The sequence below is a fragment of the Raphanus sativus genome, chromosome 6 (genome assembly GCF_000801105.2).
Source record: "Raphanus sativus cultivar WK10039 chromosome 6, ASM80110v3, whole genome shotgun sequence".
In the NCBI taxonomy this organism is placed as follows: Eukaryota; Viridiplantae; Streptophyta; class Magnoliopsida; order Brassicales; family Brassicaceae; genus Raphanus; species Raphanus sativus.
The window spans coordinates 40560005-40587217 of NC_079516.1; the positions used below are offsets into that span (position 1 = coordinate 40560005).

At 30.7% G+C, this 27213-nt stretch overlaps 4 protein-coding genes across 6 annotated transcripts; 1 reads left to right on the forward strand and 3 right to left on the reverse strand.

Annotated features, from left to right (window-relative positions):
• Positions 1-10601: 10601 nt before the first annotated feature.
• On the forward strand, positions 10602-12881 carry LOC108809023 (BTB/POZ and TAZ domain-containing protein 2). Its single transcript, XM_018581142.2, has 5 exons — positions 10602-10810; positions 10896-11038; positions 11238-11541; positions 11762-12108; positions 12448-12881. The coding sequence occupies exons 1-5, from the start codon at positions 10655-10657 to the stop codon at positions 12632-12634; spliced, it is 1137 nt and encodes a 378-aa protein (XP_018436644.1). The 5' UTR covers positions 10602-10654; the 3' UTR covers positions 12635-12881.
• A 1963-nt stretch (positions 12882-14844) lies between these two features.
• LOC108806422 (KDEL-tailed cysteine endopeptidase CEP3) lies at positions 14845-16919 on the reverse strand. Its single transcript, XM_018578531.2, has 3 exons — positions 16432-16919; positions 15814-16193; positions 14845-15235 (listed from the first exon to the last, which is right to left on the reverse strand). The coding sequence occupies exons 1-3, from the start codon at positions 16868-16870 to the stop codon at positions 14948-14950; spliced, it is 1107 nt and encodes a 368-aa protein (XP_018434033.1). The 5' UTR covers positions 16871-16919; the 3' UTR covers positions 14845-14947.
• A 2546-nt stretch (positions 16920-19465) lies between these two features.
• On the reverse strand, positions 19466-20856 carry LOC108810026 (uncharacterized). Of its 3 annotated transcripts, XR_008935962.1 has the most exons (3): positions 20442-20844; positions 20140-20192; positions 19466-19695 (listed from the first exon to the last, which is right to left on the reverse strand). XR_008935962.1 is itself a non-coding variant. In XM_056989297.1 (2 exons), the coding sequence occupies exons 1-2, from the start codon at positions 20833-20835 to the stop codon at positions 19607-19609; spliced, it is 483 nt and encodes a 160-aa protein (XP_056845277.1). In that variant the 5' UTR covers positions 20836-20856; the 3' UTR covers positions 19512-19606. The 3 variants fall into 3 exon arrangements, 2 of the variants coding, with proteins under 2 accessions (XP_056845277.1, XP_056845278.1); XM_056989297.1 differs by lacking the exon at positions 20140-20192 and having other exon boundaries at positions 19512-19695; positions 20442-20856; XM_056989298.1 differs by lacking the exon at positions 19466-19695 and having other exon boundaries at positions 19701-20192; positions 20442-20856.
• A 1670-nt stretch (positions 20857-22526) lies between these two features.
• On the reverse strand, positions 22527-24387 carry LOC108811155 (KDEL-tailed cysteine endopeptidase CEP2). The gene is made up of 3 exons (XM_018583199.2): positions 23905-24387; positions 23083-23459; positions 22527-22925 (listed from the first exon to the last, which is right to left on the reverse strand). Exons 1-3 carry the CDS (start codon positions 24344-24346, stop codon positions 22665-22667), a joined length of 1080 nt encoding a protein of 359 aa, XP_018438701.1. The 5' UTR covers positions 24347-24387; the 3' UTR covers positions 22527-22664.
• Positions 24388-27213: the final 2826 nt, after the last annotated feature.

Sequence of the window (27213 nt, forward strand, 5' to 3'; positions counted from 1 at the left end):
TTTAGTAGTGTAACATTTGCTCATGTATCTCAATGGTCTTAGTGTGTCCTTGTCTTTTGCTTGTGCGAAGGATTCAATGTACCATTACTGAAGCTTTTAACATAACATTTTGTTTGGTCTTATACTATTGTCCGCGGATCTCATTAAAAAGCATCATTTTGTCGCCAAAAAAAAGGAAACATCTGTTTTTTTGTGCATTTATTTGTTATGCATAATGTTCTTTTTGTTTTCTTTGAAACTAGTTCATATTTTGTTTTTGAAAAACAAACTAGTTTATACCTTCATTCATTTCTTTTATACTAGAGTCCGTTAAAAAGAATTATAGAACAACTAAGTTTTTTTGTGAACAAAAGGATTAACAAAAAATATAATATAGTATTTTAAAATAAAAATGTAGTTATTAATATTATTTAGCTAATACACGGCATTATATAGTATTTGAATTTATGAATATATTTATAGTAGTATTGTGCCCTCTGCTAAAAGAGTTCTTAGGGCATGATTAACCTCAGTCTCTTGACCGAGATTATTAACTCATGATTTGATATTTTTTTGTTTTTTTACATTTTTGAATAAAAGACGGTTTTTATATCTATTAAAAAATAATTTTTAGCTTTTCTTAGTTAAAATTTAAAAAAAACTAAGAACCGTTGATAAAAATCTCAGATAAGAGATTGGGTTAGTGATGGTCTTAGATCCACCACTGCTTATCTGCACATGATCAAGACTTACATTATAAAACTATCAATGCACGTTATTACAGTTTATAATATTACATATCTTTTAATGTGATCTGTAAAACACGAGCCTTGATCATTTTTCGACCCAATAATGAATTATCTTAAATCAAAAGAAATGCAAAAGAGCAAATGGAAAATGAAACGGCTCAGGCGGTCCCTCAAGTTGGCAATGCGTGAGGCTGGCTTGGCAAAGCAGTGATCACTATCTGGTCTTAGCAGTCGACGGCTCAACGCCACTCAAATCCACCATGTCTGCCAAGTGCCAACTCGTACACAGCTGAACCACCAATTAGATAAACGAAAATTGACCAAACGTTTCTTCTGATCTTTTCGTTTCTGTTCAACTTCTTAGGCCTCCACGCGCCACCGATGCATCTCGGACCGAGAGGAGAGCGAAAACAGCTTCAATGTTCAATCTTTCCACGTGGCCTCTTTTGAGAGGCTGACATCCACTATTGCGTTTGTAGACGTACACCACAATCTGAAGATAATCATTGTTCAACGCCTCCAAAACTCTAACACGTGGCTTCAGCATACATGCGGCGAACTTTATCTCCAAGTTCAACGTAACAATCGGCGGCCTACAACCTGAAATGTTTTTCTCATGGAAAAATAATTAAAAAATGTTTGCTTTAACATTTTTTATTAGACGTTCGATTTATAATTTTAGTGCATATAAAATCAATAATTATTATTAGAAAACCCCTAAAAGGAAAAATAATATCACAAAGGTTTCTTTTTATTTCAAAAGAACACATAAAGGTAAAAATATAAGATAATACTCATTGAATGATATAAAACAGTTATATCTCTAAAATTTGAGGTTCCAAATTTCGAGTTTGAACTTTAGTATTTATGATTTAGGTTTACGATCTAGAGTTTAAAGTAGTAAAAACATATTTAATTTTAAAATAAAATTTGATCAGATTTTACACACAAAAATTTAATCTGATTTTTAATAAAAGTATTAATTTTTTTATTTATTAGAATAATATTTGTTATGTTGTTAAACAAATGCTATCTTATGACTTTTCGCTTTAAAGGTTATTTTCTGATAAAAGTTTCTAATGCTATTAATGACATCAATTCCGAAAATGAATAGTTTTGTTGGATAAAAATGAAAAAGATATAGAAAATTAAGACCATTAACCATAACGAACACATAAAATTTTAAACAATACATATTTTTATAAACATTTATATATAAAATTTTAATGAGATATTGTTGTGTTTGATTCTATTACAAACACACATAACAGAATTATAATTATATAATCTCTCTTATTAATATATAATGTTATATTAATAATATATTATTGTGTTCTATTATAGTATTTACGAAGTAAAACTGTAATCATACGAGATTTTTTTATTATCTATTTTCTCTCTTTCCCTCCCAAGCTCTAACTTTCTCTTACAATATTAGTCTATTTATGAACCATATAATAGAGTTGTAACTTTCTCTCGACAATATTGTTCAAGTTGGTGACAGATTATCACATCACTTTTCTACATATAGATTTTTGTTAAAGGGTTTCATTATTTCTTAATTTTCCAATCCTTATATACATTTGAACCTATCATAGGTTTTTCTCCCAACAAATTTAATACTTCTTCCGTTTCATTTTGCTTGTCGTTCTAGACTTCGACACACAGATTAATAAAATATATAGGTTTGTATATTTACTAGATAAAAACATTATTACCAATACACATAATCAGATTTCAACATATAGAAAAATAGTTTAGAATAAAAAGTTAATAAATTTTGCATTGAAATCATAATACGGCACTTATTTTGAAACAAAAAATTTGCTCTAAAACGACATCTAAAGATTCTGAAGATTAGTTTATTAGTTTGATTCTGAAAATTCATAAAATGCCATTTTTGACACAGTTTTACGAACTATGAAAAGCAAAATTACTTATTAATTATAAATAAATCTATGGCTGTAACTGGAATGTATTTTTTTGGAATAAAAACTTTCTGAATGCTTAATTCATGTGCATTCCAAAAATTGTTTACCAGTTGCAATGAAAAAATGGAAAGAGTATTCCATTTCATTCCATATCATTCCAAATTATTCCAGAGAAAAAAATAACTTTCACTTGAAAATCATTCCAAACCAAAAACGTTTTGAAATAAGTGAAACGTTCATTCCATTCCATAAAATTCCAGAAATTATAATTTCTACCATTCCATATATTCCTTTGATTTGCTACCAGTTACAACCTATATTATGACGTTTCAAAAACTAAAATGGTATATTTTAATATTTCATGAAAAACACCTATAATGTGAACAATACGCAAGTATTCCATAGCGTATTAGTAGTATCTTCTATATATACTTTCAGAATATAAAATACCTCTACCACTAAACATTATGCAATTTTAATCGGTTAGATACGACAATTCAACAGATTAGCTGTCAGAAAATTTTGATTATAACCATATATATAATTATATAATTTTTTAGTAGGTCTTGTTTCATACTGTTAGACGAAATCAAAAGTCAAGTATTGTTGGGTTGCATTACGAATATATGCCATTCATAGAAAAGAATGGTTCAAAAGAGAATGGAGAAATTTCATAACTACATTATGTTGGATACCACAATTCAACAGTACCATCAATAGAAGGACATTTTTACAAATACATTTTTCATTAATGTATAAAAGACAAAATTAATCCTACATTATCTCTAAGATATCACACTTTTCTCTCTGTCGTGACCTTCTTCTCTCTGTCGAGATCCATCGTTTCTCTCTTCCGGATCCATCGGCGTCGTCGTCGTCGAGAGTCGTCGTCATCGAAAGTCATCGTCGTCGTTCCGTTGAGAGATCTCCGACGAGCTAACACACGGATTCTCTCTCTCACACGATCGCCTAAGCCGACGAGCTATTCATCGGAAATGTTGACTCCAAATTCACAATTTGTAAGTTTCTAATCTCTGTAATTTGTTGACTATAGGTTTAGACTTCTAATTGGAATGGTTAGATCTAAGAAAACTAGTTTCTGTGATGAACATCCTTGATTTTTACAAATTTGCTTTTATCCAAAAGGCAAACAAGGTTGATTTGGAGTTCAAGTTGAGATTGAGATTTTGGAATAGCGAACACTGCATTTTTTACAGAATTATAATCCCTTATAAATATGGATTTCTAGATATTGTTAAAAGTACAACTCGACGATTTATAAGCCTTTGTAAAAAAGAACGATTTAGCAATAGAGGAGTAGTGTCTATTACTTATAGTGTTGAGATGTAGTGTCTATTATTTGCAGTGTTGAGATGTTTATATTTAGACCATTACTAAAAGTTAACTTCATATCTTTATCTCGTTTTACAGTTAGATAGCAATGACTTTTGCACAAATTTGAGTTTGCCTCCTAGGATTTATGGAGCTGGAACAGAACCACTAGACATTCCCAAAATGGTCATCCAACATTCGAGCATTGATTACGTCTCTGAGGTTGCACAAATCTTGGAAAAGGAAGAGTTTGATCAAATAGAGAACTCACACATAGGAAGCATCGTGAAGCTGGCAAGAAGGAGTAGCGTTGTGTTTTCTGAGAATCTATAACCATGTTATATGTCACACTGTCCGCTAATTTTGGTTGTGTTTTCTGAGAATCTTATAAAGGATTATAAAACAATGTATAAGAATGTATAAATTTTTTGAAGCGGTGTATCTTGCTTGCTGTCCGCATGTGCCTCAAAATCTGTCACATATCATCATCTCTTTACAAAGCCTTATAAAGGTATGTAAAATTATTTGTAAGAAAATATAAACCACTAATAAAGGCATATAAAATAAGTTATAAAATCTATAAACCATTTATAAATGTTTATAAAAAAGTTATGAAAGTTTATAAATAATTTATAAGGGGTATGTATACTATTAATAGGAGTTTATAAAAACTTTATGAAAGTTTATATTCAATTTATAAAAGGTATTTTAAGAGTTGTACATGTTTATAAATCAACTAAAAGAATCTATAACCATTTAGAAAGCATTATAAAAAAATTATAATGGTTTGTATAATAATTTATTAATAATTTATAAAAATAATTTATAAAGTTTATACAAAATTATAAAAGATTATTAAAAATTTATAAGAGTATATAAAATTTCTGAAGCGGTGGAGCCTTGCTTGATGTCCGCAAGTGCCTCAGAATCTGCCACGTATCATCATCTCTTTACAAATTTTTATAAGAGTATATAAAATTATTTGTAAGAACCAATAATAAAGGCATATAAAACAAGTTATAAAATCTATAAACCATTTATAAATGTTTTTAAAAAGTTATGAAAGTTAATAAATAATTTATAAGGAGTATGTATACTATTAATAGAGGTTTATAAAAACTTTAAGAAGCTTATATTCAATTTATAAGGAGTATTTTAAGAGTTTTATAGGTTTATAAATCAACTAAAAGAGTCTATAACCATTTAGAAAGGCTTATAAAATAATTTATAAAGTTTATACACCCTTATAAAGGATTATTAAACAATTTATAAGGATATGTAAAATTTCTGAAGTGGTGGAGCCTTGCTTGCTGTTCGCATGTGCCTCAGAATGCCATGTATCATCATCTTTTTACAAAGCATGCACGTATTCTTTAGATTTATAAGAATATTTAAAATTATTTATAAGGATTTATAATTAGATTTATAAGAATATTTAAAATTATTTATAAAGATTTATAAAATCATTTATAAAGATTTGGAGAATATCAAAAGTTATTATTTTATGAAGTCATAGAGGCTTATAAAATATAACGTTGATCCATATTCAAAACCCCCAGATGCAACTTTCAAGAGGTTGTAGGTATGAGTTATTGAGTTTATAAATGTTTATGAATTATTTATGAAGATTTATAAATCATTCATAAATAATTTAATTTTTTTATAAAGGTATATAAATAATTTATAATATACACACACACATATATATATGTGTGTGTATATAAATAAAATAAACCCTTATAAATGATATATATACCTCGTAGAAAGGATATATAAACCATTTTACAAGGATTATAAGAACTTATAAATGATGCCAAAAAAATTATAAATATATTTCCTCGTTCGTGGAGCTGAAAGCGGTGGGGTCTGAAGCGGTGGAGCCTTACTTGCTGTCTGCATGTGCTTCAGAATCTGCCACGTATCATCATCTCTTTACAAAGCCTGTACGTGTTCTTTAGTTATATGATTTCAATATTCTGTATCAAAATGTTGGTGTTTATGAATATATAGAAACTTTTTATAATGGTCTATAAATCATTTATAAGAATATATGGTGTTTCTTTGTCACCACCAGAAACACAATGTATGAGCTCTCTTCGGTATTCAATTCATTTCTCACTGCTTAGTCAGAAACTCTTAGACCCTCTTTGAACATTCCAATAAAACCAAAACAATCACACATGTTGGGTAAACAAATATTAAAACGTTAAGCATAAACACAACATTCTTCATGGATAAATATTTATAAGATCTTATAAATTTAAGAATACAAAATTTCATCAAAAAACTTCATCTCCCTTTCCAGAATCAAATTGATTATGAGAAATCAAGTTAAAATTAAAGACTTCTCGATCCATTCACCTCGATGTCATAGCCTTCTGTTCTAGACTGAACTGAGCAAAGTGACCACTTTGAGAATCCAGACTGCTCGATCCGTTGCCCACGACACCGGCCCTCCAGTTCACGACCCGACGAGCTCAGATCGATCGAGAAACAAAGCTTGAGCCTCTCAATCTGATGCTCTCGGCCACCAATCATCAACCTTTCAACCCGAGCCTTCTGAACCGTTCACTTGACGAATCTGTACTGCTTGATGTGAGCTCTCGGAACGACGACGCGGCTTGGACTAAGGAGATGGCGCGGTGGTTATGGCGGATGAACGGAGGACACGAGCTCAGATATGTATAACGGCCATGGTCGCAGATGAAGCTCGGTGATTGCATCAGTGGAGGAGTTTGCAAGGAAGAAGATGAAGTCGTATCGTAGTCTTCGTCAAATTTTGTTAGGTTTAATTATTTAAGGGTATAATGGTATTTTGATTTTTAAAAATTCGGTGGTATAGTTGGTTAGTGTATAATTGAAACATGGTATCATGAAAGTGGTATTTTTGACAATTTCTCAAAGAGAATATATTATTTGTTCACTTGTCTGAGTTTCGATGAAGAAAATGTTCGATAAGATGATAAGAGATAAAACTATCATATCTCTATAATATTATTTGAGAAGTCAGTTTCTTAGGTGTCACGCTCACGTTAATTCTCACGGTGGTTGATTACATTGATACCCTTAATGAATCAAAAATATAATATTTAAATACTATAATTGATTTTTATTTAAATTCCTTTTGTAAAATTTTCCAAATAACATATATAATAAAAAAGGAAATATTTATAAGGCTATAAAGTGAATTTAAAAACGAAAATATATGTATAAATAACATGATTTCATTAAAAAGGAAAGTTCAAAAAATAGTAATATTGCATTAAAAATATTTTTTAAATAACATAAAATATACTAATAAAATACTTTCTTTATATTTTTTAAAGTAACAGAAATAATTTTTATATATCTATCTATTTTTTAGATGATTACATAAAATAATTAAGTAACATAAACTGATATATTGACTAAAGTCATTTATAATTAGTATTATTGAAATGCTATTTGTATTTCCTATATTTTGGTTACTATAATGTCTTTCAATTACAATAAAAATACCTATAAATGATATTTTACTTATATAATATGATTTCTCAGATGCAATCGCAATTTTTTCCTGCTTATTTTTAAGAGATATAACGAGAAATAAAGGTTAACAATAAACATATTTTAATCAAATATTTATAAAATATTTTAAAATCACACTATATATTTTAACGAGGTAAATATATTATATTTTATTATTATTAAAATTATATGTTTTCTTAATATTAAATTTGCTTTTAAATTCAATGTTTTTATGTTTGTGTAACTTTTTAATATAACCATAATCAGAAGACATGAAATTAGTTAGAATTTATAAAAAATTTGTTATTATAAATATTAATATGAGTTCACGAGCTTCCAAAAAAGTATGAGAAGTAACTTTCTATATATCATCTTTTTCTAATATATTTTTAAAAATTAATATTTAATTTGATATATATTATAAAAACACATTCACATTTAAACGATAAATAAATTAATTTGACTTGACTTAATTATAATAAAATAAAATTATACTTCAGCTTGAATTTGAAATAATATATTTAAGTTAATATACTCACAACATGAGTTACTCGACTAATCCAACTTATATCTAAAATCATAGATTTAAGTATAATAAGAAAATATAATTTTATAATAATAATAATAATTTGTTTTATAAATATAAATTATAGGATGACTCAAAACACATTAACAAATTAAAATAAAATATTAACCAACTGTAACAATTTAGTTTTTTGTAAAATTTATATATATGCATGAGACTTCAGAATATAATCGTTGTATTTATTTACATAATTTTGATTCAAACACTTTAGTTTATTTTTTTATTTCATTCTAAGCACAATATATTTTAAGTTATACATAATCTTCATAAAGTATAATTACATATTTAAGACCAATCTAAATGTTAATAAGAAAATTAATCAAAATTTTAATATATTTAAGATAAAAAATATTATAGTTGAATTCAGAGAAATAAGTGCAATCCAATATACCCAAATCATAACTAAATCGACTGTAAAAATAATAAACCCGACTAAATATAATATATCTACAATTATATGTCTGATTAAAATAATACAATATTATTAATATAAGTTAATTTAAAATTAGAAGTAAATAGCAATCAATTATTATATTATATTTACTTTATAAATATTTATATCCGTGCATGAGCACGGGAAAATCACATAGTGCTCATATAATCAAAAGGATAAGAACGTTCTATCGTCGTATGGAAATATTCTAGTGGAACGTAAAATCATAACTCAAATTGTGTCACGCAATGGATAATAAACAAGAGGATCACGAGTACTGATACAGCCATACAGGAGACTTGTAAGAACGGATGAGAACAAAATGGCACGTTGGATGAGAAGGTGGCTCTTGGGAATAGGCAAAGGCCGGTTTATTGCAATAACCGGCCTTTCTAGATTTAAATAAACAATATCCCTTTGACGACAAACCCATGTTTTGGTCTGGTTATTTCACTTTCCACATAGGATTCACAAGAAAGCATAAAATCTGCCTACATGGACAAAAAGTAGTATTGTTTTCTGGATCACAAACAAAAGCATCTTATAATAATTAATAAGTCACTTTTTCAGGGAAAACAATAAAAATATTAATAAGTCACTTTTTCAGGCTATATATATATATATATATATGCAGTCGATCGATCGAACTTGTGATTTACATCACGTCGGCTATAGTAAGATGTTAAAACAGATACATGCCAATCAGATTCTTTTCTGGAAAATGTTAAATGCTAACGCAATTGTACATACCTTTTAGTTTTCAGTTACATTTTTAAATTGCAATATTTCTTATACTTTTATAAATTTAAATTCTTAATCTTCCGATTCAAGATGTATCAAAACATAATCTTAATCAAATAAGTAATTTTTAGGAATAAGTTTTCTTAACATATAAATTTTAATTACTTTAGATTTTTATTTTTAAATGGTTATTTTTCTAGATATTGAGTAATTGCTTAAGTAACCACATTTTAATACTATTTTCATGTTTATCTTAACCACATTTAAATTTAATTTAAACAGGTAAATTAACAATTATAACTATATGATTAATAATCTAGATTTAGGGTTTAAATTTGAGGGATGAGGTTTTGGAGGATGGAATTTAGTATTCTAATATATAAATAAATAATACTTCAATTTTTAAATAAAAATTATAAATAGTGTCAAAAGTATTTTTAAATTTCAAACAGAAAATATGAAAAAAATTGAAACTTTTTTAATAAAAATATAAATTTAAAACATATAATTTTCGAAAATTATAAATATTTTATTACCATTTATTTAAATAATATTTATATTTATATATCTATGAAACAAAAATAGAATTTTTTTCTCTTTAATGAAATTTTATACTTTAGGTATTTGTGAAAATATACTTCTAGGAAAATTAAACATGAATAATAATACCAAAAATAAAGTAAAAATAGAATTTTCCCACAGATATTTGTCGCTAGTCATCAAATGGTATTATATGAGGATGGTTCTTTCTACAATATTTTTCTTTGTTCGAAACTGTAAATTTTAAAAAGATTATTTGTTCGTCGTAAAGTATTCTTAAGATGGTTTAAACCATTTATAGGTGGGCTAGTGGTAGGACGGATTTCAGGCTGAGGGTAAGATTCCCAATATTCCCGGATTCGAATCCCCGCAGCTGCAAACATCTTTAAGTGGCCACACGGATATGAATCCATTGCTTAGGACTCATTTGAATACCCGGGAGAGGATTTATCTGTGGGTTGCACCTCCCACCCGGAGGTTAGGCTTGGTTCCATTAGTGATCCGGGTTTAACTCTTTTTTTTCAATGGTTTAAAAAAAAGTATTCTTAAGATGAATCCACTTTCGGATTTTTATCCAAAAATGCTATTTTCCGTCACAAAACAAATAAGCAAAAAAATATTAGGTAGCCTGACTAAGAAAAGATATTTATTTTGGTAAAATAGATCACGCGCCAGCTCAAGAGCGTGGAAGATAAGACTAGACAGACGCAAAAGATATTTGTAAGAACGCCACGTAGGCACTAAAATGTAGGAGTATGGGATGCAGCTCGTAAAGCTCTATATATTACGAAATATACTAAAGTTTTTTTCTCACAACCGCATATCTCTATTTCTCTCAAAACTCTCTCTCCAATAAATGGAACCTGTTCTTGTCGCGATGGCCGTAACCGCCACGTCAGAAGACGACGGATTTTCATTAATCACCGATAAAGTTTCATATAATCTAATGGGGTCAGACGTTACCATCGTTACCTCCGGCAACCGTTGGATTCCGGCTCATTCCGGTATTCTGGTATAAGTTTGTTTCTTTTTCTTAAAATGGTTCGGTTTTAAATATTTCCGGTTTGGTTTTGTTTCAACGTATGAGGATAATGCAGGCTTCGGCTTCACCAGTACTAATGAACATCATGAAGAAAACGGTGAGACGTTACCAACGCTATGGAGCTAAGAGAGCCATCAAGATTCTTGGCGTTCCATGCGACGCCGTTTCAGTCTTCATCAGATTCCTATACTCTTCTAGGTTGGTTGACTGCGAAATCAAACATATATTTTTTTTATTTGGTGGCATAATATAAACGTTTTATACACAAGTGGAAGTAATCAACGGCTGATTAGATTTAAAAAGAAATAAATCTCAAACCGTGTTTCTTTCTTTAAACACCTGGTCAATGACTAAGTCCTCTCCTGTATCTTTGTTTTTTTTTTCCTTTCAAGCGTAGTTTGACGGAGGATGATTTGGAGAAATATGGGATCCATCTTTTAGCGTTGTCTCACGTGTACATGGTGACGAATCTGAAGCAACGCTGCTCAAGAGGCGTGGTTGAAGGTTTAACTGCAGATAACGTTGTCGACGTTCTCCAGCTAGCTCGGCTCTGCGATGCGCCAGATGTTTGTCTTAAATCTATGCGTCTTATCCAGTCACAGTTTAAGACCGTCGAGCAGACCGAAGGATGGAAGTTTCTTCAGGAACACGATCCTGTTCTTGAGCTAGATATCCTCCAGTTCATAGACGACGCGGAATCGGTAATTCTTTTATTTTTCTTAGTATTTTTGTATATATAATCTTTGTTTTTCTTACTACCAAATGGAGTAGCTAAAAAGATAATGAAACTTATGAAAAATGTTTTAATATCAATTTTAAAATTACTATAGTTGTTTTAAATAAAGTCATGAGAAAATCGGTTTATTTGGTTTGGTATGTTGCAAGTTTGTGATTTGCTTTTTGGATGATGATTTAATGCAGAGGAAGAAAAGAAGACGGAGGCATAAAAAGGAGCAGAATCTGTACATGCAACTAAGCGAGGCAATGGAGTGTATAGAGCATATATGCACCCAAGGTTGTACGTTGGTCGGTCCAACAAACATAGTAGACGATAACAAGTCATCGACTGTTCCGTTTGGGGCGAAGTCAAATCCTTGTAAGGCATTTTCCACGTGTTACGGCCTCCAGCTTTCGATACGTCATTTTGCCGTATGCAAGAAGAGGAGTAACGAGAAAGGTTGTCTTCGTTGCAAGCGGATGCTTCAACTTCTAAGACTCCATTCTTCTATATGTGATCAGCCAGAATCTTGTCGCGTCCCTCTTTGCAGGTATGTCCTAACGTTTTCTTTTATTAATTGAAAAAGTTTTAAACTAATTTGAAATTAATTATTTTTTTTTTGAGAAAGAATATTATTCTTTTTAAATTAATTATTCTTCATATATATAAAAACAAACACTTATTTGAAAGAATACAAAAAGTTTCACTTTTTGAAAGAGACATATCTGATCTGGCTTTACGTTGACACTAGCTAGTTTGTTGTCACCCACCTTTAGAGACTTTGCAAATTGCTGTGAAAACTGATGGTGGACCTTTGTCTAGATGTTTGCAGATATTTAGAATTTCATGTGTCTTAGTCAACTTTTTAATTCTTTTTTTTTTGGAGCAGGCACTTTAAGAAAAGGGTAGAACAAGATAAAAGGATGGGTGAAGACACCAAGTGGAAGCTTTTGGTGAGAAGGGTGGTGTCTGCAAAAGCCATGTCTTCATTGTGTCAGTCGTCAAAGAAGAACAAATGCGATGGAGAAGCAGAAGGATTAGTCAGGAACAGAACAGGAAGGAGTTGGGGTTTGTAGATAATAATGAAGATTAGTTAAGGATCGTCCTTAAAGTCGTATTTGTTCATTTGTTTCTTTTTGTAGTATATATGGATGGAAGTCTCAAGGGTATACAATCATGTATCATTTGATCGGTGTAGAGGGTTTATTTTGTAGATGAGTAAACCCTTTTAAATTGGCAGTGTGTAGGCCACATTTGTTTGTTTATTTTACCTCAAATATCAGCATGTAATCATTCAAGGTCAAATAAATGTTCTCGACTTAATGAGGTGTTTTCATAGGCTCATAGCTTATGTGGGTTACAAAAGATAAAGTTAAGGTAATGACCATGGTATTGACAAGTTTACATAGAGTCTTGGATCGAAAATTAGAGTGAAAGTATGTAAACCCACTGACCAAGTGCGGCTGGTTAGAACAAGTTCTTTTGTCTTCAAGCAAAAAAAAAAAAAAAAAAACAAGTTCTTTTGTCACACAAGACCAAAATTTGAGTTCAGTGAAAATTTTATGTTTCATGGAGCCGCCATAAAGATAAATAAAGGTGGGTTCAGATTTAAAGAAAAATATCTGAATATGAGAATAAGAACATTGAATGTATCATAAACAAAATAATAAAAAATTAAAAAGAAGATAGAGATAGAAAATGATAGAAAGATGATTCTTAAACGGAAAAACTCTCAAAAAAATTCGAATGTGACATTTATCATTATGTGAGTGGTTTTATTTAAACTTTACAAATTATTAAACAAAACTGAAAAAAATGAATGAGATACTGTAGTTTTGTTATAATATCTATTTTTGTTTGGTATGCATGCAGGGACAGACCCACATGTTAGGTGGTGGTACCCCAAAAAATAATATAATTCGAATTTTGTAAGCTATTTACATTAATTTATTGCGGCAATTTGGTTGACATGTGCTTGCATGAATCCACACATCCGGGTTTGACCCTCCTCAGAGATATTTAATATATATTTTGACCCCACAAAAAATAATTTCTAGGATCGCCCCTGTATGCATGTTAAGAATTGTATAATATAATCAGTACCATCATAACTAATTTCTGGTCTTCGGCCTTTTGCTTACTTCAAGTTCAAGGATATGTCTTAATGATATCGAAAATATGTGATCTTTGTGTAGAGCGGCTCTCCTCATGGCAATTGCAAAGTGAACGTGGAAAGGGAGGATGTTTGTGGCCCGAAAGAAAGGGCGGGGTGCATGACCAGTTAAATATTGGTCTTAGTTCCCATAATGTTTTGACATTTTTATATAGGTTTAGCCGTTTAGGTCTCTAAATCATAAACAATAACTTTTACAAAAAAATTGAAAAAAATGCTTATGGCTCCCAAATATTAGAGCCCGGCTAGCCACTCAGTCGTACCTGCCAGCCGATTAATGTGGTGATTCTTTAACAAGCCTGACATTTTTGTGGGTGAACTGGGTTCAGAAGTATTTAGTTAATGATATGAAGAGTTTTCCTCAGAATGAAAAGTAGTGTTGACGGTCCATGGAATTGGCAAAGAAAAAAAAAAGTATCTGCCTATTGCTCAAACTTTTATCCAGTCTGTGATTCGAGTTGGTGAGGTAGTGAGATTCTGGCTGGATAATTGACATCCATTGGGCAGGCTCATTGACATAACAATTGAAAGGGGTACGTTGAAGCTTGGCATTCACCAAATCATATCACCTTTCCAATCTCTATAGATCAAAGGGATAAATATGAGATGTTGTGGAGGCATGGTAAAAGGGATTATCAGCCCAAATTTTGCTCTAGAAACACTTGAAATTAGGATATCGAATGAGCCAAAAGACTAGAGTAAGAGTTTTTAATTCTCCCAAGGCATGCCTAAATTTGCTCTCGTAATTTGGTTACTAATTAGAGAGCGTATCAGAAAGCGTATAACAACAAGAGAGCGTATCAGAAACTGGATTATGAATCATTCGTGTTTATTTTGAAGAGAGTCGCTTGAATCGTGAAACCATCTTTGGTTTGCTTGTCCACACAGTGTGGCTTGAATTTTCTGAAAATCTGTAATACCCGATCCGGCTGTCTAAGCCGCCTTCGAAACACTATGTCGTTCAAGCCACTTACTGGTGAACCTCTTAATTTTTCGATCTTCTTGTTTAATCCTGGTACGATAAATACAGCATTGTAATGAAGTAAGAAAGAAGGTGTCAACATGGTATTTTAAAGGAAAAAACCCATGAAATAAGATATAAAACACATGCAATAACAAACTCAAAAGTGGGATCAACATATTATTTATATTAATATATCTTCCACAATATATGAATCCTTGACGTCCCACCTTAATGAATCATGACTCACAATCTCTAGAGTTCGTCTTTAACATCATCAGGAGCTATTGGCTCATGAATAGTATTAGTTTCTCCAGAAGAACTAGAAGAGAGCTTGGTGGGATAAGAAGCCTCCATTGCTATACCGCAGCGTCCTTCGTTCTCAGATATTCCTCTTTCAATCCGAACATAGCCTCCTTCTCCCCATTCAGGACCCCATGAGTTCCTCACTATCCAGTATTTTATTCCGTTTTCCGTCTCTCCGTACCCGACAATCGCCACTCCATGGTTTAACTGAGTCCCGCATTCTCCAGTGAACACACCCTTTGATAGGATACATGCAGGAAAAACATGTTTTAAAGAATGTTATTATTTGTTTCTCGTTAAACATTGCATTGATAAAAAAAAATCTAAATATTGACATCGATTATTATAAACTTTTATTTGAGTGCAAAATCTTATTCAAACAAAAACCCTTTTCACAAAAAACAAACATCATACTGTTTTGTTGTATTTTGAGTATATACTGAAAATAAGAAAACAATCTACAGGCTACAGCTAACCCTGACTCTTATAGTCTATACATTGAACTTGAACCAAAAAGAAAAAAAAACTTGAACCATAAATCCAAAACTACTTCAACTCTAACCATTAAAACTTGATTTCCTAACCTAAAATATAACCAAATGGATCTATTTCTTATTTTGAATAATTCAAACTACTTTTTCTAATTTAACTTTTATGAGTCGTTTCCTAACTATCCTTTCTTACATCGTGTGCCACTACTAACAAATATAAAACAAAATAATAAGCATTTATCTGCATAATTTATAAACAAATGTTTTTCTTTTTCTTTTTCAACAAACAAAGGTCTTTTTATTTAATTCTCAATTAAATATTACCTCTGAGTAGAGCTGGAAATCAGAGCTCCCAGCATCAATGGCTACAGAGACAGGCTGGTGAGCAACAGCTTTGAGAAGTGCCTCCTCGTCATTCTCAGGGACGTGCTCGTGTCCGTCAATCGTTACAGTTTCTCCTTCAATATATTTAGCTCTGCAGAGGTCAACGTCTTCAGAAATGTAAGGATAAGTCTCTTCAGTTTTGATACCACCATTTTTCTTGATGAAATCAAACGCAGGTTCCATAAGACCTCCTGAACAGCCTTCATTCTCTTCATTATCACAATCAACAAGCTCTTGTTCGGACAATGAAACTAGTTTGTTTGTTCTGATCTTGTTTATTCCTTCTACTGCTGCAACTGTAGAAAATGCCCAGCAACTTCCTGGAATTATTTTTATACATTAGCGATTTGATAATAAAAAAGGAAGAAGTCAAGAACAAGACCAAATCAACCAGAAACAGAGCTCAAACAAAACAACATAAAATAGTCCCAACAAATCATTGAACTTCAAAGATTGGTTCATGTCAGATGTTTAAAAAAAATTCAAGATGACATACACCCATTCAAGCACTAGAAACGGCCTTCAAGAAGTCATTTTTAATTATTAAAAACATCTTACCACATTCTTTTTGATTCTTGACATCAGTGACAGCTCCTTTACCTCTCCAATCAACAGAACTTGGAACAGTGGTTACATTCTCATACATGAATCTACCAGATCCGCGCTTAGGTCCACGGAGCATCCGGTGATGCTTAACATTAGAGCCAGCGTAGGAGTTTCTGAACTCGTGGTGTGTTATATCGGCGAATCTATTGATCTTGAGTTTGTAAGATTTGTTTTTCTTGTTTGTCTTGTGGACATGAAGCACATTGTGTCTAAAAACGTTGAACCGTTTTATTGACTCGTGGGAGGCTCTTGATACAGAGTGGTGGTTTCTCCACCTTTCATAGAGCTCAGATAAGCTCTCTTCGGTCTCTAATTCATTTTCGTGGAAATCAAATCCTTGGGATGCTTGGAGGAGGAAGAGAACAGAGAGAAAGATCAAGACAATTTTCATCTTTTAATTCTTGTTTGTTTTTTTTTTTTTTGGTCAACTAATTCTTGTTTGTTTTTGTTATGTTTATGTCTCTTGTGGTAGATTTATGCTTTGATGAAATGATTAAAACATAAATATCTATTTTTTATTTGGAATATTTAATCGTTGAGTCATTACAATTATTATTTTTAAATATACATGTAATTGCTGGTGCCTTTATATTTATATATAGTAGTTTTATTTCAACGGTACAATTAATTAGAAATTTGGTCTGAGTCTAACAAAACCGGTTCGAAATAGAAAATATTCCTTCTTATCTCGATTGCAGTGTAAGCTCACTCGGCATATGTCTTTTAGGCTATAATCTAACAACTCATAAAATCATATTTTCAAAACATGTGTATGATCGATAAAACACATTCTCATTTCAAAACCGTATGGATCAATCTTATTTCCCTTCAGGTCCAAGATTAAATGAGTGACAACCACCTTAAAAGGACGTGTTAGAGTTAATATATTAATAAAATATATATCTTCTTGATATAGAACATTACTTATGAATATCTCATAAGTAATCTATTGAAGGGCATATAACTCAAACCCAACTTATAAACATCTATGATTGTAAAGTAATAATTATAAATAGTCTTATAATAACATTCAATTTACTGGTATTAATTTTTGTGTGGTTGAGTTAGCTTGTATATATAAATAAAGTTAATTTATGTTTTATGAAGATAAAAAAATAGGATTCACATTTTATTCAAACAAGATAATAATAGTAATAATCAAAGTTATATATGATGGTTTCGTGGTAGAACACGAAGGTTAGTTCTTTGTATTCCAGATTCAAATCTCATTTGATGCAAAAGGTTATTCTTAAACTGAATTTCCAAAGACTGATTCCATATACTAAAAAAATATGAAACAAATCCAGAATTCCATAGTCTATATAAAAGCCCATAATAAGTAAATAACACTTGAGGCTGCATCACCAGAGGAATTGGTAAAGGTTTTCTCTCGTCTCAAATTCCCAACAATTATTATTGATACATGTACATGTGTTTATGTAAGTGAGAATAAATGACTAATTGGGAAAGCTGGCGGGTGATCAAACATCGTGCGTGGGACGACAATATCATTATCATGAATGGGTAAGTATAACTTTCACAAAACACGTGAAAAGCAACGAACATTAATATGATATATAAAAACATTAAAGTCTAACTAATTTGACAATTTTAGATTAGGTAGAATAGAATCTGTTAGGCAAAAAGAGGGATTTGCTAGAAAATAGACACGTACGTCCCTTCCCATTTCCCGCGAAATTAAATGGTGAAGAATACTAGAGCATATCCGTCCCATACTCTATAATTTACTAAAAAATAGAGTAGAAAATAAAATAGAACAAGTTGATCTAAAATATTAAAAAAATGATGAAATTAAAAAAATGTTTATCATATAACAAATTTGTGTTTATGAAAGAAGATATCATGATGTAGAATTTAGAGTATTGGTTTAACTAGGACAAAAAATTAGTGTATGAGATGCAATTTTTTAATAAAATATGAATAAAAAATAAAAAATATTTCACTTACGGAGTAAATTATGAAGTGATGTGAAATAATCTTTGAGTACTATATGGGTTGGAATTTCATCGTTGGTAACTTTTTATAACAAAGTAATGTAAAGTCAATAAAAGTTCTAACCGACATAAGAGTAATCTGGGAAATTTTAGTTTTGAGGTTCTAAATATATTTATAGTTTTAAACCTTATGGGAAACGTAACCATAATATCTAAAATCAGATATTTTGGTTTACTGTCTCCCGTAAAGTTAAAAACTCCATAATTACATATATATATATAATATATATATATAAACATATATGTACTTTTAAAACCCCAAAATTAAAACTCTTTAATGGAAATGTTCTAATTCTTTTCCTGTGTAAAATTATTCATGTAGAGTGACATATTTTTTCTGCAGATTCAAAATCAGGAAATTATTGTGAAACAATTCTTCACAGAGAACCCTTTTTCATTTTATACCAAATTTCTACTATTGATAAAGTGCATCGAATCTATAGAACGCATATAAGAGCATCTTTAGAGCATTAATATCCCTAATTCTTAGAGCAGTTTTCAAGGCGGTGGAATTTAGATGGGACCCATTTTTTTGAAAAACTCAACCTCTCTCTTTGTAGAAGATAAGTTGTCTCTTGACTATTTAGAGATTCCATCAACATATGGCGGTCCACGATTTGTTATTTTTTTATTTTTTTAAATAGGATAAAAAACTAAGAATTTTTTTTAAAAACTGTCGATAATGATGTTCTTAGTGATGAATCTCTTACACTTAATCTCTTATCAATATTATATTAATATTTAAAAGAAATTTTATTTTGAATTAAAATTTAAATGTTTAAAAATGAAAATACACCACTAAAATATGAACATGTGTGATCTTAGAGCAACATTATTGCTAGAGAGGTCTTAGATTTGTTTATTAGTATTTTTGAGCTAAGGAACAATGTTAAGAAACATTAAGAAAATGGGAGATTATTGCTGGGACTTTTAGGTTGGTTCTTAGTAACATTTGCTGTGATCAAAACATAGAAGCAAAGTAGCGATCTGCTGTGATCATTTGCTGTGATCAAAACATAAACGTTTCAAAACATATAACAATCAAAAGGTTTCATCATTCATCAATATCAAGCTTCAGTATTGAAAAAAGGTTTCATCAACAATAATATCTTTCAGCCATTTAGTCTGATCATTACGTAAAGAGAGGAAAATATGAAACCAACATCTGCATTCAGTCTGTCACCATCGCAGAAACCAACATCTGCATTCATAAACCATTCATTAGATATTGATACAATGACAACAACTTCAAGACACAAATAAAAGAAAGATTATAATCCTACCACAATCATTTACTTAAAGCAATTTAAAAACAACAGTGATTGCATGAGACCACAAACGCCTTCGCATGTGTAATTGATGTGCTCTAAACTAGAGGGAGAGGCCGAGCTAATAGAAATACAGGCACCACCACTACATTGGCCCTAGAAAAGATTTTACAGGAATACAGGATACAGCTAAACTATCATATGGGGAGAAGAACCCATCAACAAAATGAATAAACCACCCTGTCACATAGAAAGTGATGGCCATTGGAAGCAGGATAACACTGGAAAAACGAATCTAGAAGTCAGAACTTGTGGGAATTACATTAAGCAAGCAAGAAAGAAATGAAAAAAACAGTTGCCCTTACGGTTGGCCTTACCATCCAGTCATGAACTTCTTAGATGCCCAGCTTTTTATCAGTTTGTAAAACGTCTAAAGATCAAACATTTCTCAGTCGGTAAAAATCCATCAAAAAAAATTGAAATAGCTGAAGCTAAAACAGAGCAAATCTCAAAACAGATCTTTTTTTCCAAAATCTACAATCTCGACAACGCAATTGAAGATTGCTTCAGTATTGGAGCTCACGTAATCCCAACAGATAGAAATTGCAATGGAAATTCAAGACCGATTCAGGCACTAATAATCCCAACAGATAGAAATCGCAATGGAAAAAGGAAAGACCTTCGCAGTGAAGAGACTCTGAGAGAGATGAGAGTGGGTCGTCGAGAGGGTCTGAGAGAGTGGGTCGTCGAGAGAAACTCTGAGAGAGATGAGAGTGTTTGAAACCCAAATCGGAGGAGATGAGAGAGTCTGAGAGATCGATCGATGGAGAGACTCTTTGAGAGGCTGAGATGATGAAGACGAGAAAGTGGAGATGGATTGAAACGCTTTCGATGAAACCCAAATCGGAGGAGACGAGAGAGCTCGTGGTCGGCGTCGGAGAAGAGAGAGCTCGAGCCGGAGAAGATGGACTGAAACGCGATGAGACGGAGAGCTCGTGCCACCTGGCAGGTAAGGAACATCTCAAAAATTCCTTAGCTAAACCACATTCACAAAGTTTATTAGTCTTTTTCATTTATTTTTAGGCCCAAATATACCTAAGGATCCAACTTAAGGAACAGCAGATGAAGAAGCATTAGCAGTATGCAGTAGAAGCAGTATGCTGCAGAAGCTGTATGCTCTCATTAAAATTTTTAATAAGATGATTGGTAGAGCAGTAGCAGTATACAATTTTAATTTTTTTTATAAAAGTTAGTATATAATATATTTATTTTAAAATAATATATATTAAATTATAATATAGATTTATTTATTTAATTATAATATATATATATATAATATTTGTTATTAAAAATAATGAATCTTAATTAATAACATAAATTAAATTTTAAATGTGAAATATTATTATTTTAAAAATAAATGTAATTTTTAAAAAATATAAATTTATTTTTGGTTATAAAATAATCTTGAATTTTATTAAATAAAATAAATAAAATATAAATTTATTTTGGATATATATTAATATATAAAAGATATATAATTATTTTATTTTATTTACTAATTTCAAAAATTATGTTTATATCAAAAAATTTGTTTAAAAATAAATTTTACAATTAAAATATCTATTTAAAAAAATATTTCGCATTTAAAATATAATCTAATTTATATAATTATATTATATTTTAAATGTGAAATACTATTTTAAAAAAAAATATTTATATTGTAAATTTATTTCAGAAATGAAACTTCATTTTCTGGATATAAAAACTATTTTATAATATTATTAAATCAAATAAATGAACTAATTATATTTATTTTATAAATATATAAATTATAAATGCAAATGTTTTTCCAAAAACTTCATATGAAAGCATTTGGAGAGTATTAGTATTTAGTAAATGCTTTTCTAAATGATTTTGAAACAAATATTGATTGAATAATGTAGAGCATAATGCTAATACTAATGCTCTACCAATCAAGGCCTTAGTCTCTTGTCTGAGGTACCTGTCTCTCATCTTTAACCATCTCTCTCTCTTGCTTTTATTTTTCTTTATAATAATTTTGGCTGGAGGGACTATGGAAGAGCTGGCTGATGCCTTAAGAGCACCGACAGCAGTACATTTTTTTGGTGAGTTTCTGGCTTTCAAAATAATAAAAAATTGAATAATTAGAAAGAGAGCAAGGAAATACTGGAAAATAGATTATTGCCATGAGTTTAAAGACTCTGAATCAACGTGTCTCTCTTACATCTATTTATTGTTATTAGTTTTAATTATATATACCTAAATAATTTGAAGAAATCATTATAATAATCTTAAGGTACTCTGACTTAGAGATTATGCTCTAACAACTTTTTTGAAATAAATATTAAATTAAGTTTTAAAAAAACTGTTTTGTACAGAAAAGTTTCTTAAAGTTGAAACCTTACTCAATGCCGGTGCTCAAAGCTAAATTTTAAATTTATGTCTTTATACATATTTTATCAAGATCATAAAATAATATCAAACAACCAAAAATCAGATTGCATAAACAATTTTAAAAATATACCTCCACAATTCAGATGTTATAATTGATGGCTTGATGGCTTGCTCTCTGAACCGGTCATGACCTTACTACATATTTATCGTTCTAGTAACTCTACTTTTGGGAGACTTTAGCCGATCTGATTCATAAGTAACAAGTTTTCCTATATCTTTATGCTGTTAGGAAAACCTATTATTTACAATTGACTTTTATAACTTTTGAGTAACCAATTAATAAAGCAGATTGAGAAACCACGAGACCATTTTATTCAAATTTAAAACCAAACATCAATATCAAACCATGCAGACAAAGCTTAGAAAACATGAACTGGTAAGGAGTTGGATGACCATTTGTATGGTTTTACACGATGTGTACACATATCTAGAGCTCATCTTTGACATCAGCATCTTCATCTGGATTAGAAGACGAGAGCTTGACCGGGTACGAGGCCTCCATCGCAATACCACATTTTCCTTCGGGATCATCAATCCCTCTCTCGAGTTTTATATAGCCTCCCTCTCCCCATTCAGGTCCCCATGAGTTTCTCACTATCCAATACTTTCTCCCTTTTGAGTTTGATCCGTACCCAACCGCTGCCACACCGTGGTTCAGCTCTGTTCCACAATATCCCGTAAACACTCCCTACAAAACATTACCAAAGATATGAACAGTTATATGTAATATATGTGACATATCTTTTGAGTTTACTATTTTACGTACTGTCTATTCATATGTAAAAGCATAGTAGACATATTACGTCTGAGTGAAATTTCTAGTATCAAAACTATGTTTTCATTACCTTTGAATAAAACTGAAAATTTGAACTTCCAGCATCAATTGCAACAGATACAGGTTGGTTTGCAACAGCTTTCAGAAGAGAATCTTCATCGTTTTCGGGTACATCCTCGTACCCGTCAATCGTCACAATCTCACCATTATCCTTTGAAGCATCGCATTTTCCATCAATACCTTCGTAGGGATAGTTATCCTCGGTGGTGATTCCACCGTTCTTCTTGATGAATTCAAATGCAATATCCATAAGGCCTCCGTTACAACCTTGGTTCTGTTTAGTATCACAATCCACTAGTTCCTGTTCAGACAGTGAGACTAGCTTGTTCGTCTTGATCTGGTTGATTCCTTCAACGGCTGCAACTGTAGAAAATGCCCAGCAACTTCCTGATAATTTTTGAAACAATATCAAATCATTAGATCAACAGAGATATATATTACATTAAAATTAAAGTAAAGATTTTGTTCATTCAAACATCTTTTTTTGTATCCTTAAAGCTTATATTAACACATTATCAGTTATACAGGGAGTATTATCTACTATGGATTTTTCTTATACTTATTTTTAGCAATGATCTTGTGGTATGTCTGTGTTATTCGTGAGTATATGGTTACCCTTATGATAATATATTCACATCTCAAGTATGAACACAACGTCAGTTTTACATGTTTACAAATAGATTCATCTATCAAACTTATAATATCTATGTTTTCTGGAAAATTGGACTGAAGATAGAAAATTATAAGAAAATAAGTTAGTCCCTATATTTTTAATCATGTGCCTTATATATTGCTTGCATTTCTCACTAATGGGCATTGCTTTTAGACTTACCACACTTTCCTTGATTCTTGACTTCAGTGACAGCACCTTTCTCTCTCCAGTCAACCGAGGTCGGAAGTTCGGTTGAATTCTCATACATGAACCCTTTCGAGCCATCTTTCGGTCCTTGAAACATTCTGTGATGTTTGATGTTTGATCCGGTGTAGGCACTCTTGAATTCTTCAATCGTTAAGTCTGCAAACTTGTTGAGCTTAAGCGTGAAGGGGTTGTTCTTCTTGTTGGTGTTGTGAACATGCATCACATTGTGTCTGAATACGTTGAATCTCTTTTCCCTTTCATGTAGGCTCCTAGGAACAGAGTGGTGGCTCCTCCATCTGTCGTAGAGATTTGATAAGCTCTCTTCGCTCTCTAGTTCACTGTCGTGGTAATCGAACCCGTTAACGGATTGGATAACGAGAAAGGAAGAGAGAAAGATCAAGAGAAGTTTATTCATTTTTTCTGATGATTTTTGTTTGTTTGTTTGTTTGAAGTTCAGAGTTTGCTGCTTGAGATATTTATAGAGGCTAATTTATTGAGAGATTTATGAAATGACGATAGTACCATCGAAGTTTGTAAGCTTTGTTTAAGGAATCGTCTTGGCCAGACTTGTGGAACACTTTTATGATACTTTGTCCCGTACACGCATCTTAGACGAGCAAGGAATCCATCTTAGTCATGTACTTTAATTCTCGTCCTATATATCTTTCAATGTATTTTGTAATAATTGTTTCTTTTTTTTTTTCCAATTTTTGATTTGGCTGTTTTAGCTGACAGATAAGGAAATAACTGAATGAGTCCTTAAAATCATTTTACAAAATGATATTGATTTTTGATATTTGTCGTGGTTGATATCTGTTTAGCTTTAAGCTTTAACTGGAGCACTTAATGCAGATTTGTTGATTGGGAAAAGGTATATTCTAATTAATAGGTAGGCTGGAGAATTAAGCTTACGCAACAAGTACTCGCTTAAGCAAATAATGAAAGCAATAAACAAGAGCTGTTCACTCCATGGCGTTGTTGACGTATACCATAAAAAATCTCTTTTTCTGCAAAAGATATATAGTGGAAAAAATATAAATATATATTTCGATCGTGTTTACTGAAAACATCATGCACAGTCTTCTATATTACAGAAATAATGGGGTCATGAGTATATTATGTGAATATACAAGAAGCTTTCCATGTATTACATGAAATTTATCAGAAAATTCCTGACCTAAATATGAATATAAACAGTGGCGGTAGGGGTCAGAGAGGAAGGTCAACTGACCCCTATGCATTTTTGAAATTTTTTTCACAATCATTTAATTAGTGAAAACATTTCCATCTGAATTTTCTTTTATTTTTTTACTAGTTCAACACTTCTAATATTAACTATATAGTTTTCTTCTTATTAACCTTGTAAATATTTAAAATATATTTTATTTTAATTTATTTAATAATTACCAAATTTAATTTATTATTATTTAGTTATAAATAATATTGAACCCTATAGATATTGTGGTTGGTTCCGTCACAGATTACAAACATACAAATTCTTTTTTCTTTTTTTTTCTAAACCAGGGATATCCGGCCCGTAATCCGTACATGCTTTTTCGACTGTCAACCGACTAATCCCCCGAAAGCCTGCAACCCGGATATTTGCGGACGGTAACTCCACGAGGCAGATGACCAACACGAATCGAACCCAAGTGGCTTCCCGTATTGGGCCGAAGCTCCCTCAAATAAAAACATACAAATTCTATCTATCCATAACCACTTATTAATTAATGTACTATATAGTCTAATGAAATATATATTTTTCTTCCATGGATCGTGGGAACGTCATGTGTTCTTCCAGGGAGGACCTCGTGGCGATTTGTCTATTATTTACGTACCATTGTTTTTGGAATAAGTTCGGGATCTGGATTGTCGGTTTAGGATTAGAACTAAGACAACTTTTATCTATCGCTTCCATAACTTTTTTTTGTTTTTTTTTCAGCTCATAACTTTTTGTTTAAATAACTTTGGCTGATAGGATTGAAGATTCAAAATTATAATATGTCACTATCTCAGCTGATTTAAGTCGCCTAAAAGATTGGAGTTTTAGCTTAAGATCAAATTCGAGACAGGCGTGCCAACATGTGAACTGCAGTAAGCAATTAAAATAAAATGCCTCTGCTTAGTTATAAAATGTTACAGTACTAAAAGGAATATAGCTTCGCTTGATGATGAATGAAAAAATAAATAAAACTTCATTTGAGCAATTGAATAAAAAAAAAATTTGTTCATTTTTTTCATATCAGAATTGAAGAGAAATGTTGTTAAAAAAACGAATTGAAGAGAAATATTTCTTTTTCTATAAATTCATTCTTCCATGAAAAAATTTTAGAGAAAAATTTGGAACCTTCCTATCATAATTTGACCAAAAATTTAACTTAACTGATATGAATCTGAGGTTAATTTTTTCTTCAACATGATCATCCAATCAGAGCAAAGTTTTAACCTTTTCAAGGAAATATTGAGTAAAATTTTAACCAATTCTACTAAAATAAATGAAACCAATAAAACATTTGATATTTTATGTGATATACTTAAAGAACTATAAAATAGCAAAATTAAATCAAATCTTATACTTTAACACAATCATTTCTATTTATTTTTGTATTTAACAATTAAAAATGATTATATACTATATTGGTTGCTTAAGTATGAAAGACATAGTTTTATAATATACTGTATTTTCTTTATTCTTACTATCATAAAGTTTTAAATCTATAAGCATTTTTAAAATATTTCTACCGGCTGAGCTTAGATAGATGAAACTAAAATAGTATGTCCTTAATATTTTCTAGAAAATTGGATGCCATAATGTTTCAAATTTTAACATTGAGGCACGGCGAGACTAATCAAAATGAACAATTTTAAACTGATCGTGGGATAAGAAGACTTTTAAAATTAATTAGTTTGATTTAGTGGATATGAACGAATAATTCTTATCTATCACGAGTTCGATGGCTTAACCCCATTATTATCGGTCATACATGCATAATGTAAGGAAACATATTTAATCTTTGTTTATTATTTAATCATTTAATTTGATATCGTCATCCCACGCCAATCAATGAACAATATTCATATATGTAAAAAGAAAAAGACTCAATTTGACCAAAACAAAGTTGAAGAAGAAATATACAATTATTTTCTAAAAATCATTATACCTTTTGCATTTGTACTAAATGGATTACTAAAAAACTAAATGGATTACCGACTGTTTTCCTCTTAATTTTTTATGACATTACCAAGGAATACAAATGAATAATGCATTTTTTGTTATTCCTT